Source organism: Sander vitreus, chromosome 2 (assembly GCF_031162955.1).
Source record: "Sander vitreus isolate 19-12246 chromosome 2, sanVit1, whole genome shotgun sequence".
Classification (NCBI taxonomy): domain Eukaryota; kingdom Metazoa; phylum Chordata; class Actinopteri; order Perciformes; family Percidae; genus Sander; species Sander vitreus.
In genome coordinates this window covers 29,878,182-29,891,029 of record NC_135856.1, presented here as the reverse complement: position 1 = coordinate 29,891,029, position 12,848 = coordinate 29,878,182, and the positions used below count along the sequence as shown (strand labels likewise).

Sequence of the window (12,848 nt, the reverse complement as noted above, 5' to 3'; positions counted from 1 at the left end):
ATGTAAACAGCACGAGGCCATGCACATTATGAATGTTTTCACTGTATAGGCCTGTGAGGTAGTTGTAATGGCTTGGGGGAACATTCAGCTGGCTAACTCTGGTTGTATCAGTACTTACACATAGATGCCTTGATACTGGGGCATTACCTAACAAAGTAGTAGACCAACTTCATTCTTTTGAAGGCAACAGGAACAGCCTAACTGGAGTATTTTCAACAAGATAATTTTAAATAAAGGATTCAAGGAACATTCAGGTAAAATAAAGTCAATGGACTGACACCGAAGTCCTTTGGCATCAGTGAAGAATCAATCAAGTGACAGAGTGACTTATGATCTGCTGCTCACAGACAGTGTAAGTATTCTGGCAGTGTTTGGACATTATGCATGTGTGTGCGTGCGTGTCGCTTTTTGGATGCAACATCTGAAGCATGACTAAAGAATTCCGCCCCTGTCTCGTCCAACAATAACAGGTGGCCCGCCCTGAAGACTCCACATCAGGCTAGTATCTCCACATCAAACACAAGCCATTAAAGGAGGAACATTCCCATGCAGCGCTATGATGAATTTCTCATGGGAACCTGTGCAGCCAACTAAACGATTTATGCCTCGTAACTTGTTCGATGTGTAATGGTAATTCTTTTGAGACTACTACTACTCTGCTCGACCAGACGTCGTCAGGGTGGGGAGGACACGGATGAGTGTGTAATTGGAAACTAATGACACCAACAACTCACTGAGTCAAAGAGATGTGAACTGAAGGCTTCAGGAGATTAGGCAAGAAAGAAACTATGTCGTTTCATAACTAAAAAGGCATTTATCTGGGTAATGTACAACAGTGCCCTCTAAAGTGATGCTGTTAGGGCTTGCTACTTGAAAAATGCCTACATGTCAGACTGAACCAAAGGTGCTGACTACAGGTCAATGGGGGGGCAAAAAGATCAATACTTACTCGATGGTGCCATGACCCTCTGCACTCTCCCGCACCACATTGCCCTGAAGAATCTCCTGAGTCTTCACAGTGGAGATTGGCAAGTATTTCTCATGCTCCGGCTCTGTGAAAAGACATTAATGAAAAATCATAACAAGATAACACTGTAGTTAGAGAGTGTGTGTGTGTGTGTGTGTGTGTGTGTGTGTGTGTGTGTGTGTGTGTGTGTCTTACCTGTGAGTATCACAAGGCTCTGCTGTCTATGCAGTATGCTTTTCTTTAGCCCACTGCCTGCTGGGAGAAGAGAAGGTATTTCAGGCAGGGGCTCAGACTTGGGTTCGTCCGGAGTAACAGCAGGGTCACTGAAGCCGTTCTCTAGCCCGTTCTCCTTCGGCTCCTCCATGAAAGACCTCCAGGACCGCAGACTCATTTGCTGTCTAGTACGGCCCATGTACCTGCATGCAGAAGGGCAGAGTACAGAGTAATAAAACCAAAAGGCATGTGGATTGTATATACCGTGTGTGTGTGTGTGTGTGTGTGTGTGTGTGTGTGTGTGTGTGTGTGTGTGTGTGTGTGTGTGTGTGTGTTGATTAAAGGCAGGATTGGTAATGTTGAAAAGCTAGCAAAATTTGAAAGTAGCATCTCCATGCGGTCTAAGCCCTCCCCCTCCGACCCACACACAGACGTGCATGTGCACCGCTGCGTCGCTGCTTCAGAGCGGAGCCGAGAAAGGGCCGCGATTTTACTTCATGTCTCATTCACCAGTGAGCAAACTAATATTATTATACCCAACGCTAAAAACAAACATGTAAAGAAATGCCAATAAACCAGAGCACGTTTTTCTCCCATCCCGAAATGCTGTGTGGACTCGCCAGACCCTCCTCTGCAGCGCTGTGGAGGAAGGTCTGGCAATGCGAGATCATTAATGTTGTTAAATACACCTGTGCTTTTCCTACTATGACAAGTCAAAATGTCTGCTGTGAAGAAGGTCTATTATGCCATCCATGACCAGCATTTAGCAGGAGGCTTGTAACTAGGCCTGTAACAATCATTACATAATTGTATATTATTTTACATAATCGTGATTTCTTTGTTTAACCGCAATTAATTGCTAACATTAGCTGGTTGTACTCCTACTACCTGTTTTAACCCAAACCTAACCCTAACCCTAACCATAACTTGTCATGACAAAAACCGAATGAGACTTACTAAAAGAAGCGTTATGTCATAAACGTTTATGACTTGTTTATAATGTTTAGGACACATTCATGACAGTGTCATGTCACTCTTATGTAGATACCTTTAAGTAAAGTATAACCACCACATGAATGCAGCACAAATGCCCAAATCTCCCAATGGTAATGTAGGTTATATAGTTGTATTGCCTTTATAACTTTATAATCTATTTTTATACTGTGTTTATTCTTCTTGGGTTACTGTGACTGGGGTATGTTTATGTGTAGCTGGGAGGGTAGGGGACTCCTAAAAGAGATTCAGATCTGCTCCATAACTGAATGTGGTTCTGACTTGGCCTATGCTACACCCTTCCAGCAAGTTTCATTAAAATCTGGCTAGTAGTTTTTCCATAACCCTGCTGACAGAAAGACAGACATTTGTGTGTTGTAGTGTTCTGGGTACTGTTTTATATTAAAGTTTTCTTCATTGCCAACCTCCATGACAATATCTTGAAGAGTGTAAGTAAAAAACTAGATTGATGGTCTTCTTGAAATACCTAGTATAATAGTCTTCATCCTCCCCTCCACTTTTCTTCTCTCCTTCTCTCCTCACGTGAACTCTCTTTGCACAGTTGAACAAGACTCTGGATGGTGAAAAGCTGATGTCAAAGTACTGTGCACTGACCTTTCAGGGTTATCTTTTGTGCCTTTTATTTGGTTAATTTGCAGACATACCCAACTCAGAAACCTTTGAGGTTTTATGTGCACAGATGCTTCTGTAAGAGTCGTTTTCACTGTATGAGGATGCTCTTGTCTCTTTTTTTTTTTTTCTCCCACAGCCCTTTGTGTCGCCACCCTTCTCAAATATGAACAAACAATGCAAATTTCAATTCAATTCAATTCAATTCAGTTTTATTTATAGTATCAAATCATAACAGGAGTTATCTCGAGACAGTTTACAGATAGAGTAGGACTAGACCACACTCTATAGTTTACAAAGCCCCAACAATTACAATAATTCCCTCAAGAGCATGCATTAGCGGTAGCTGTTGCGACAGCGGCGAGGAAAAACTCCCTTTCAGGAAGAAACCTCGGCAATTTCAGATCAATGACATCAGTCAAAGTCATACCCTGAATGAAAAGCATCTGCAATCTGTCTGGAACATAGTCTGCAAGATTCATGAAACCAAACTACCTTCCTCAAACTATAAAATGACAAATCACATGGTTGATGCAGCCAATGTGTTAAATTGCAAAGGAGCTGGATGTGAGGTGTTCTCCATAATTAAAGGCCATGCCAAAAGAGTGGAATATTCCCTAATAAAACAGCTTGACACTGGCATAGAATAATTATCTTGACTGATTCAAGACAGAGCTGCATCATTTGGCTAGAACTCACACGTAGAAAGTTCGTCATCTTCGCTAATCGTTCGTGGGTTTTTTTTTTTTCCCATATAAAATTACTGCAGTTTCTGGTCAATTTCCAAACACTGTTGTTACATGCGTCACGGCAGAATCCAGCTGTTAGTTTCTATTGGCCGTCAGGCTGGGGGTGGGGGTGGCTTACCTGTATCACAGAGTTCACACAGCCAAAGTGAAGCTTCTGCAGTTTTCAAATGCACTAACAAAACCAAGCTCTGTAAGCTCTAGACCACAGATCTTCGACAGGGGGCCTAAAGATTCACTGTGCCACATGTATGTTTAACATTAAAACATGATTCATAGAATCATGCCAACAGTTATTATTTTATCAGCTTAGTATTCTGCGCATCATTCAAAAGGTATGTATAAAGGCTTTAGGCTGCCCACACTTTATTGTAGGCCCAGTTTAATATGCAACTTCTTTTTATACAATATATGTAGTATATGTCAGTATATTGCTCGATGATGTTTTAAGCCCCCCAACGTCTCCTTCCAGGCAACGCTGCGACCGTTGACTTCAAGGCACCTAACCCTAACCTTAACCCTAACCATAACCATGCGCTGCCTGGAAGGAGACATTGTGGGCTTACAACACCGATAAACCAATATATTAGAGACATGCTCATTAGATATGAACCAGCAAGAACCCCAATGATATGTAACCCCCTGCCAGTGGAACTGAGAGAGGCTTCCACACTGAACACTTTTTTTTACAAAAGTCTATGAATAACTGAGTTTGTCGCTGTTAAATGTTAATCTTTAGTTTGTGTGTGTGTGTGTGTGTGTGTGTGTGTGTGTGTGTGTGTGTGTGTACGCGTGTTCTATACGTTTTGTATATATTTTACTCTGTTTAATTGAACAGTTTTATTTTATGTCGCTTTTGTACGAAGCACATTGGGTTACATTAACTTGTATGAAATGTGCTATAGAAATAAAGACTGAAGAGTGATTGATTGATATGTAGTAGGGGGTCCCTGATCTGTCTCTCTCAGTTAGGGGGTCCTCGGTTTAAAAAACGTTGAAGACCCCTGCTCTAGACATAACCAGAGTAGTACGTTTCCCCAGGGCTGTGGTTATGCCGTGACACATGTCACTATTTCTCTTGGCCGTACTACACAGCCTCTGTATGTCTCAACCTGCTGTGGATTTTCACTTTCTATACAGATATATTCTACATAATCCCTAACAGAATAGTAGGCCTTGAGCAAACTGAAAAGGAACACATGAAATGATCTGATTGACAGCTGTATAAAGGAACGATTAAGAAATTATTTTGTCTACTTTTCTTTAAGTGGAGAAGTGACTGGCTTCTAATGTGTGTGTAACATCTGCTATTCGAATGCAGACTTTGATATTTGATTATGTAATCTTATTTTTCTTTATTTGCTGCCTTTCACTGATTTTGAATAGGAAGTAGCTCCAGTGTTCTGGGAAAATCCCATTCAACTACAACAAGTATTAATTACTTACCTGGTTGACAGTAAAATCGCAACATTCCGACTTAACTATTTTTTCCTGCTTTCTCAAATGTTTTCATTCCTTTCTCTGCCTCATGCCCTCACCTGCCCTCCTCGCGCTCCAGCAGACGTCGGTAAGTGGCGATCTCCCGCTCCAGCCTCATCTTGGTGTTGAGGAGCTGGCTGTGGCGCTGGCGCTGGGTTGTCAGACCGCTCCTCACCTGCACCAGCTCGCCCTCCAGCCCGGCGATCACCTGGGAAAGGTCCTGCAGCTGGCTGGAGTACAGCCGCTGGGTGTTCTGCAGGGAGCTCTCCAGGCCTTTCTCCTGGAAAGCAAGAGGCATGGGGAGTCAGGATAATGACTACACAGTAATCCTTTTTAGTGATCAACAATTTTTTATTTTTTAACAACATACAAAACATACAACTCGCAACATGAACACCCCCCTCCCCACACCCCTCCCTTCATCATCACCACCCACTCAGACAAAAATCAGGAAAAGATGACACAGTATATATATACACTACAATATTTAAGACCATTTAATAAAATAGTAACAAAATAGACAATAAACCATAAACCAAATAAACATATGTTTAGATGACAACACCATAAGCCCATCATACTTGTCTCTCCCCAGCACAAAGCTTCTTAGGAGCCCTCCAGAAAGCTCAGGTACTTTCCCCATTTTCTAGTGTAGACATCCAACCTGGCAAACCGTTTCTATGACATTTTTTTCAAACGCCTCCACCCCAGCCATCTCACTAGCCCACTCCTGGATTGACGGCACCCTTTCATTCTTCCATCCTCTTAAAATAATCTGTCTGGCTATCATTAGACTAGTGTGGACCCAGCTTCTTATGTGTTGACCCATCTCCCAGAACAAATAATCTTGGGCTGAATGGAACCTGGGTCCCTGCAATCCGACATAGGTTATCATGTATCATGGGTCCAAAGTTCCTGGACCTTATCACAGGACCATAGACTACAATCCTTAAATTTAAAGAATTGTGTAGAAACTAATAATGTGCTAACCGGCTTCACTGGCTTGGTCTGGCTAAGCCAGTGTAACCCAGGTCTCTGCAGTGTTGAGCCACAGTGACACTGCCATTTTCTTTATGTGTGCAAAGCCATGATTTTCTTTAGCATACTTATGTTAGCATTAGCAAACAGAAAAAAAAGCCCAGCTGTGCTTAAGTCCACTGATATGGATGTAACAGAGATGAGGACTTGCGTTTAAGAGTTTAAGTTTGTGTGTTTTCTTACCAAGGCATGTAGAGTCTCAATCTCCACCTGCAGGGAGTGCCACTGCCTCCGGGCCTCGGCCAGCTCGGCTCGAGCCTCCCTCAGGGCGGCGCTGCCCAGGCTCACCTGCGTCCACGCTGCCTCTTCCTGAATCAGGGGACAGGGTCAGACATTCAAAGAGGTACAGTCAGTGGCAGAATGTAGCGAATGTAGTGAAAGTACTGTACTTACCTGTAAGTACAAATGTTGAGGTACTTTCTTTTTCTTTTCATGCCACTTTCTACTTCTACTCCGCTACATTTCAGAGAGAAATATTCTACTTTTTTACTCCACTACATTCATCTGACAGCTTTAGTTACTAGTTACTTTACAAATTAAGATTTTTTTTTGTACACATAGCACATGTAGTTTATAAAATACAATGTTTTATTATAAATGAAACTACCCAACAATATAACGGCCTACAAGTCCAGCTGAAATGATTAGACCATTAAACACACAACTGTTTGGATCGTTTCTAAAATGTGAGTATTTTTCTACATTGAGTAGAGTATTGAGTGAGTATTTTTACTTGTAATACTTAGGTTACATTTTCAATGCAGGACTTTTACTTGTAACAGAGCATTTTTTACAGTGTTGTATTAGCTAAACATCTAACTATTAATTTTTTTTTTTAAATTTTATTACATTTTTGTAATAAAAAAAATGCAATTTCAGTTGCACTTTTGATAAGAGGAGAGGAGTTTTTTTCATAGTTTATACAAATAAAGGAATATTTTTCAGTCATTTGTCTGCAGCTCATTCTGTCAAATAAATCGCGTGAAAATCGTATCGTATAAAAACCTACTCATTCAGTCTGGCTTTCACGTCGTTATAATTTTTATAATCTTTTATTATTTTATTGTTTTAACATGTTATAATTTCTATGGCTTTAGTGTTTTATATATATGTGTGTGTGTGTTAGGATAATTATCTTTCAAAGAATGGACAAAATCACTGGAGTTGTTTCTTTAAGCTTATTTTACTTGCGCAAGCAGAATCAGTTTACAGCACTCAGTGTAAGTACAGAAAATGACTGAAGAGTGGTCTCAACAGTGGCGTTTTATGAGGATATGGGGAGAATAGTCATAAAAATACACACTCAATAGCTTTGTCTTATCTGGGACTCTCCTACACATCATGTGCTCTGCCAACAAATCATCCTGTACTTTAGACAAGGCCAGTTGTTCTCATGATTATCACATGAGAAACAGAAATATGTCACACACAGATTTCGTACATTCTTTTGGGTATTGTAGGCCTTTATTTCCACAGGACAGATGAAGACATGAAAGGGCAGAGAGAGGGGAAATGTCATGCAGCAAAAGGCCGCAGGTCGGAATCAAATAAAGAGTAAACCTCTATATTTGTGCACCTGCTCTACCAACTGAGCTAACCCGGCCACAGTGATGTATATATATATATTCCTATTATTATTCTTCTTTCTTGTCTTTCAATCACTGTTCAGCACTTTGAATTGCATTTTGTTAAGTTTGAAAAGTGTAAATAAAGATTGATTGATTGATGAATGGTATCAAATCGTGAGTTTATCGAGTGTATGGTTACATCCAGGGCTTTAAATTGACACCCGCCAACCCGCCAAAAGCGGGTCAAACTTAACTTTGGCGGATAACATTGCAAAGTTACTTGCCAATTTGGCTGGTGATGAGTTAAGCGAATAACACTACTTCGGCAGGCTGCACAACACAAGTTAGTGTTGCCAGATTGGTCTGTTTTCCGGCAAGAACTTTTGGCCGTTTTGTGTGTGTGTTTGGCTTGGAAACCTACTCTTTATCTGGCTTGTAAACTAATCCATTTGCCATGAACACTGACTGTGTCGTGACTTTGTGTTGTACAACTGTCAGCTACGTGCCTAGCGTGTGGTATCGATTACGAGCTACACTGGAACGGAGAAGACCAACAGAACGGTGCAAAACAAACCAGAGGAGCTGAAATCAAAGTGACGTTAGTTAGTGTCTGTCGCTTTTTTTTGGCCCTTTTTGTCCACTACCACCGGATTCACCACTCACATCCACTTATTACCACTAGTTTTACACTTAAGTTTTATTCATGGTCAATAAAGCTCATGTATATGTATATATGTATGTATATATAGTATACCTCAATTATGAGTTAAAAAAAGATGAAATTATGGATTATTTCGACAAATAGTTTAGTCAGGATACTGTTTAGAAATCATTTCATTGTTTTTTCAATTGCTATAAAATTTAATAAAACACCACAAATACAATTAAAGTAGTGAACTGATCATTCATTTTACTTGCGAAGAGCATTGTATGGAAACATTCATGTTATTTTTGGGTAATTTGCTTAAAGGAAACCCATATTCCCTACTGGCCTAAAATTTTGATTTAGAAATTTTTAGATTTTTTTTTAGACTTTTTAAGACCTTGTGAAACCCCGGCTGCTGCTAGTGTGTGTTTCAGTTTGGGTAAACAGACAGCGGCGCAGACAGCCAGGCCTCCGTGTACACACAGCTGTACAAGCTGTGTGTACACTGTCCAGCTGTTAAGCGCTCACACCCTCCGCCCTCGCACGTTCAGACGCAGTGAAGCGGTGAAGCTGTCTCAGCACAGTTATGACAATATTTTGACAGTAAAAACAAAAGAACATGACTCAAGTTATGTAAGTTATTCTCTGTTTAATGTATGGCTCCAATGATTCTCATTTTCTGTTTCAATGCATACAGTATATTTGAATTACTGCGAACATTCTATGACAAGCAAATTTAGGCCGAGATTATCCTACATCAGCTTTTCATAACTGATAACCCTCGGCAACAAGATTCTTTTATCTTACATAAAGTTGGATGTCAAAGGCGGGGGCATTTTGTATTCCATCTGTTATCTCAGGCAGTGATGGAAGAGGGACTTATTACCAGTGGTGGGAGAAGTATTCAGTATCCTTTACTTAAGTAAAAGTACTAACACCACACTGTAAATAAAGTAATAAAGTAAACTGTAAGTAAAAGTCCTGTATTGAAAATGTTACTTAAGTAAACGTATGTAAGTATCATCAGGAAAATGTACTTAAAGTATTAAAAGTAAAAGTACTCAATGCAGAAAACCCCTCACATTTAAGAAACTGGAAACGATCCAAACTGTTCTGTTTAATCCTCTAATCATAACCACTTGTGGGCCATTATATTGTTGGGTAGTTTAATTTATAATAAAACATCATATTCTATAAACTACATGTGTTTTGTGTGCAAAAATCTTAATGTGTAAAGTAACTAGTAACTAAAGCTGTCAGATGAATGTAGTGGAGTAAAAAGTACAATATTTCTCTCTGAAATGTAGCGGAGTAGAAGTAGAAAGTGGCATGAAAAGAAAAAGACTCAAGTAAAGTACAAGTACCTCAAATTTGTACTTAAGTGCAGTACTTGAGTAAGTGTACTCAGTTACATTCCACCACTGGCCTCTATTTTGTAGTAGAGCAATGCGCCGACAAGGGCGGAGAAGAAGTCTACAAGCTAGCAAACATGGATGTAAAGGATGCACACAAAAAAAATCAGCTTTGCAAATGTTTTTGAGGAAGGAAATGCATTTAACACATTTAAGGATACACATAATAAGGGCTGGGCATTAATTCAATATGATCATTTATCGTCTTTCAGTGGAATCATATCGTGATGAAATCATATGTCGAGATATCGTGATATGCAATGACGTTGTCTAAATTGATAATAACAAGCACATACTAACTCAATTTTCTCAGAACATCTGTTGTGAAACCTTTTGAGGGAATATCATTTGAAGAACTGCAGTTTTAACATCACACTATCGTTGTGCATGCCTGTAAACACGGTCAGTATATAGTTTAGTAGTTTAGTGAACCTTTATTCGAGGACAGTCCTAGATGAATGTACATGTAGGGCCCTATTTTAACAATCTAAGGGCACGGCGTGAAGCGCATGGCGCAGGTGCGTTTAGGCCGTGCCCAAATCCACTTTTGCTAAAAAGGGTCAGTGCGCCAGGCGCATGGTTCAAAAGGGTTGTACTTAGTGTCTTCATTAATTCATAGGTGTGTTTTGGGAGGAACATGCAATAAACCAATCAGTGTCATCTCCCATTCCCTTTAAAAGCCAGGCGCGTCTGTACCTTGGCGCATTGCTATTATGATGGCGGATTTGCACCGTAATATTTTTATTTGTAATCTTTTGCATGTTTGTGTGCTGCTGCGCCTCCCTGTGTGTGTGTAACAAGCATAGTGTTTGTATAGTTAATTTGCTGTTAAAATAACAATGAAATCCTGCTGCCTCAAGATAGCAATACGCCAAGAATTCACCTGAACACACCTCCCTGTAAGACCAGCACGCCCATGGGCACAGGTGCATTTGCTATTTAAACGACGTTGATCTGTTGACTGGATGGGAAATTTACAACTGCGTCGGTTTTAAACTAGCAAAGACACTTGCATCGGGCTTTGTGCTGCGCTGCGCCGGGTGCAAGATAGGACCCGTAGAGTAGTACTGCTGCCTGCATCAGGGTTTTGACTCTCCACTGTAGTTTGCACTCTAACTTTGCCAACTCATGAAGAAAACAATGCAACTCTTCCCAGGAAGCACAGGTTTTGCCTGTTTAATAATCATAATATTATATAAAGCTGATTTCATGTTGAACTTTTTTTTCCTCCTCAAAAAAGACATGCAGTGCATTCTTTGAAATGTAAATATCACCCATGCTAATTATGGACATCATGCAGGCTTCTGACTGCAGCATTGTGTAACCGTTACTTTAGTAGAACAGACAGAGAAGGTTTGCTGTAAACAAAGGCATTTCATAAAAACCTGCTCCATTTTAGCGCTGTGGTAGCTTGCAGCCCTTGGCAATGGCACTTTATTGTCGCTGTCAGACCAAAGTCATTGTGCTGTGGCACAGGAGCACGGGGATAATAAAAGGCACCTACACTGCGCTTTTCCCCGTAGTAACAAAAAAAGAGGTCAGTTAGGCTAAAACAACAGTAGAAAAGCTCCTACTTTAAAATGAAAAATGCTGCTATTACTACATAAAGGATGAACAATCTGCCAAATACAGCAGATGAGAATGTTCAGGTTGTAATTTGGTTCATACATATTTAATGAAGATCAGGGATCATTCACTCAGAGTGGTAACTAATCACATTTTGTAACAAAACACTGTAATTGTGTGTAACAGAACAAAAGGCGAGGTGAGTGAGGAGACATTTAGGCAACAGCATACACAAACCTGCAAGAAGGTAAATACAGACACACATACACATACACACACATACATACACATACATACATACACAAAAGGCAGAGAGGCATGGTGAGTCCTAACCCTATAGCCTTTCACCACAGTCAACAAACACTCTGCAAAACCATTTAACTCAGCCGAGCATATATATCACTCAGGCTTGCCTGTGGGACAGCCTAGAGTTGCTCTTGAGGGTGTGTCTGGCTGGCAGCGGGCCAGGACAACATGAGCGAGGCACAAAAAGAGTAAAGATGCAGGAGTGGATGCGTACCTCACTGAGAACTCCTCCGTGTGATCTGGATGCTGCTGCTGCTGCTGCTCCAGAGCGGCTGGGTCCGGCCGAGCCGGGGAGTGGATGTGCCACGGCACCCAGGCCGGGGAGTCTGCCCTGGTTGCACTGCGCTCTGATTCGGTCGAGGAGCTGGGTGAGCTCCATCCCTGTGCCATCCTCCTCCTCCTCCCCTCCTGCTGCTGCTGCTGCTGCGGCCGTCGCTAACAGAGCATCACGGGAGCCGGCACGCTGCAGCTGCAAAGCCCGGGCTGCCTGCAAACAGCCAACCAGATGGAGCAAGAGGGGGAGGGAGGGGGAGAGAGAGAGAGAGAGAGAGAGAGGGGGGGGGGGGAGTGAAAGACAGAGAGAAAGGGTGAGAAGAGAGGGATGATGTAAAGAGTGAGAAGAGAAAAACTAGACAAAGCGGAAGATGAAACGTGTTTGTGTATGGCTAGGCGAATGAATGCGAGAAGAGAAGGAGAAAAAGAGGGTTAGGGTTAGGACGATGTGTGTGTATGAGTGTGTGTGAGTCGGTCAACGCAATGCAGAGGCCAGAGAGAGAAAAGTAGAGTCAGTTATTGAGCCCTACAGCACAGTACATGCGTGCCGATGTGTATGTGAGCCCGAGTGTGTGTCTGTAAGCAGGAAAAGACACCTGAAATGAGGGAGGGAAGTATTAGTCAGCAGGAATGAGAAAATGAAGAGAAGGAGGAAAAGAGGAGGGGGCCGATGAGGTCAGAGTAAAGGGACGAGGGATCGTTAGATGCTGTGAACACACACGCACACGCACACACGCACACACACACACACACACACACACACACACACACACACACACACACACACACACACACACACACACAATCTGCTGAATTGTTTTTAACCTCGGTGGGGACAAAATGTACTCCCCCCCTCAAAGTGAGCAATGCTACTTCACCAATAGACCATATATTACATACTGTACTTAAAATAGAAGTATTTTAAAATAAGTAAAGCGCTGTAACGTGAACAGTCTAAAGTGCGATTACATCCAAAATAGACCACCCACTGACAGCAGTGTGTAGTGTGAG

At 41.5% G+C, this 12,848-nt stretch overlaps 1 protein-coding gene across 3 annotated transcripts in view; it reads right to left on the bottom strand.

The window, feature by feature from the left end:
- krt222 (keratin 222) overlaps nt 1–12,848 on the bottom strand; it is a 28,492-nt gene that overhangs the window by 4,156 nt on the left and 11,488 nt on the right. For all 3 annotated transcript variants that reach the window (XM_078265101.1, XM_078265108.1, XM_078265118.1), the window contains 5 exons: nt 11,779–12,051; nt 6,250–6,375; nt 5,088–5,308; nt 1,163–1,383; nt 950–1,052 (listed from right to left, as the gene is read on the bottom strand). In XM_078265101.1, the coding sequence (XP_078121227.1) occupies nt 950–1,052; nt 1,163–1,383; nt 5,088–5,308; nt 6,250–6,375; nt 11,779–12,051 (944 nt within the window). The remainder of the gene's footprint in view (nt 1–949; nt 1,053–1,162; nt 1,384–5,087; nt 5,309–6,249; nt 6,376–11,778; nt 12,052–12,848) is intronic.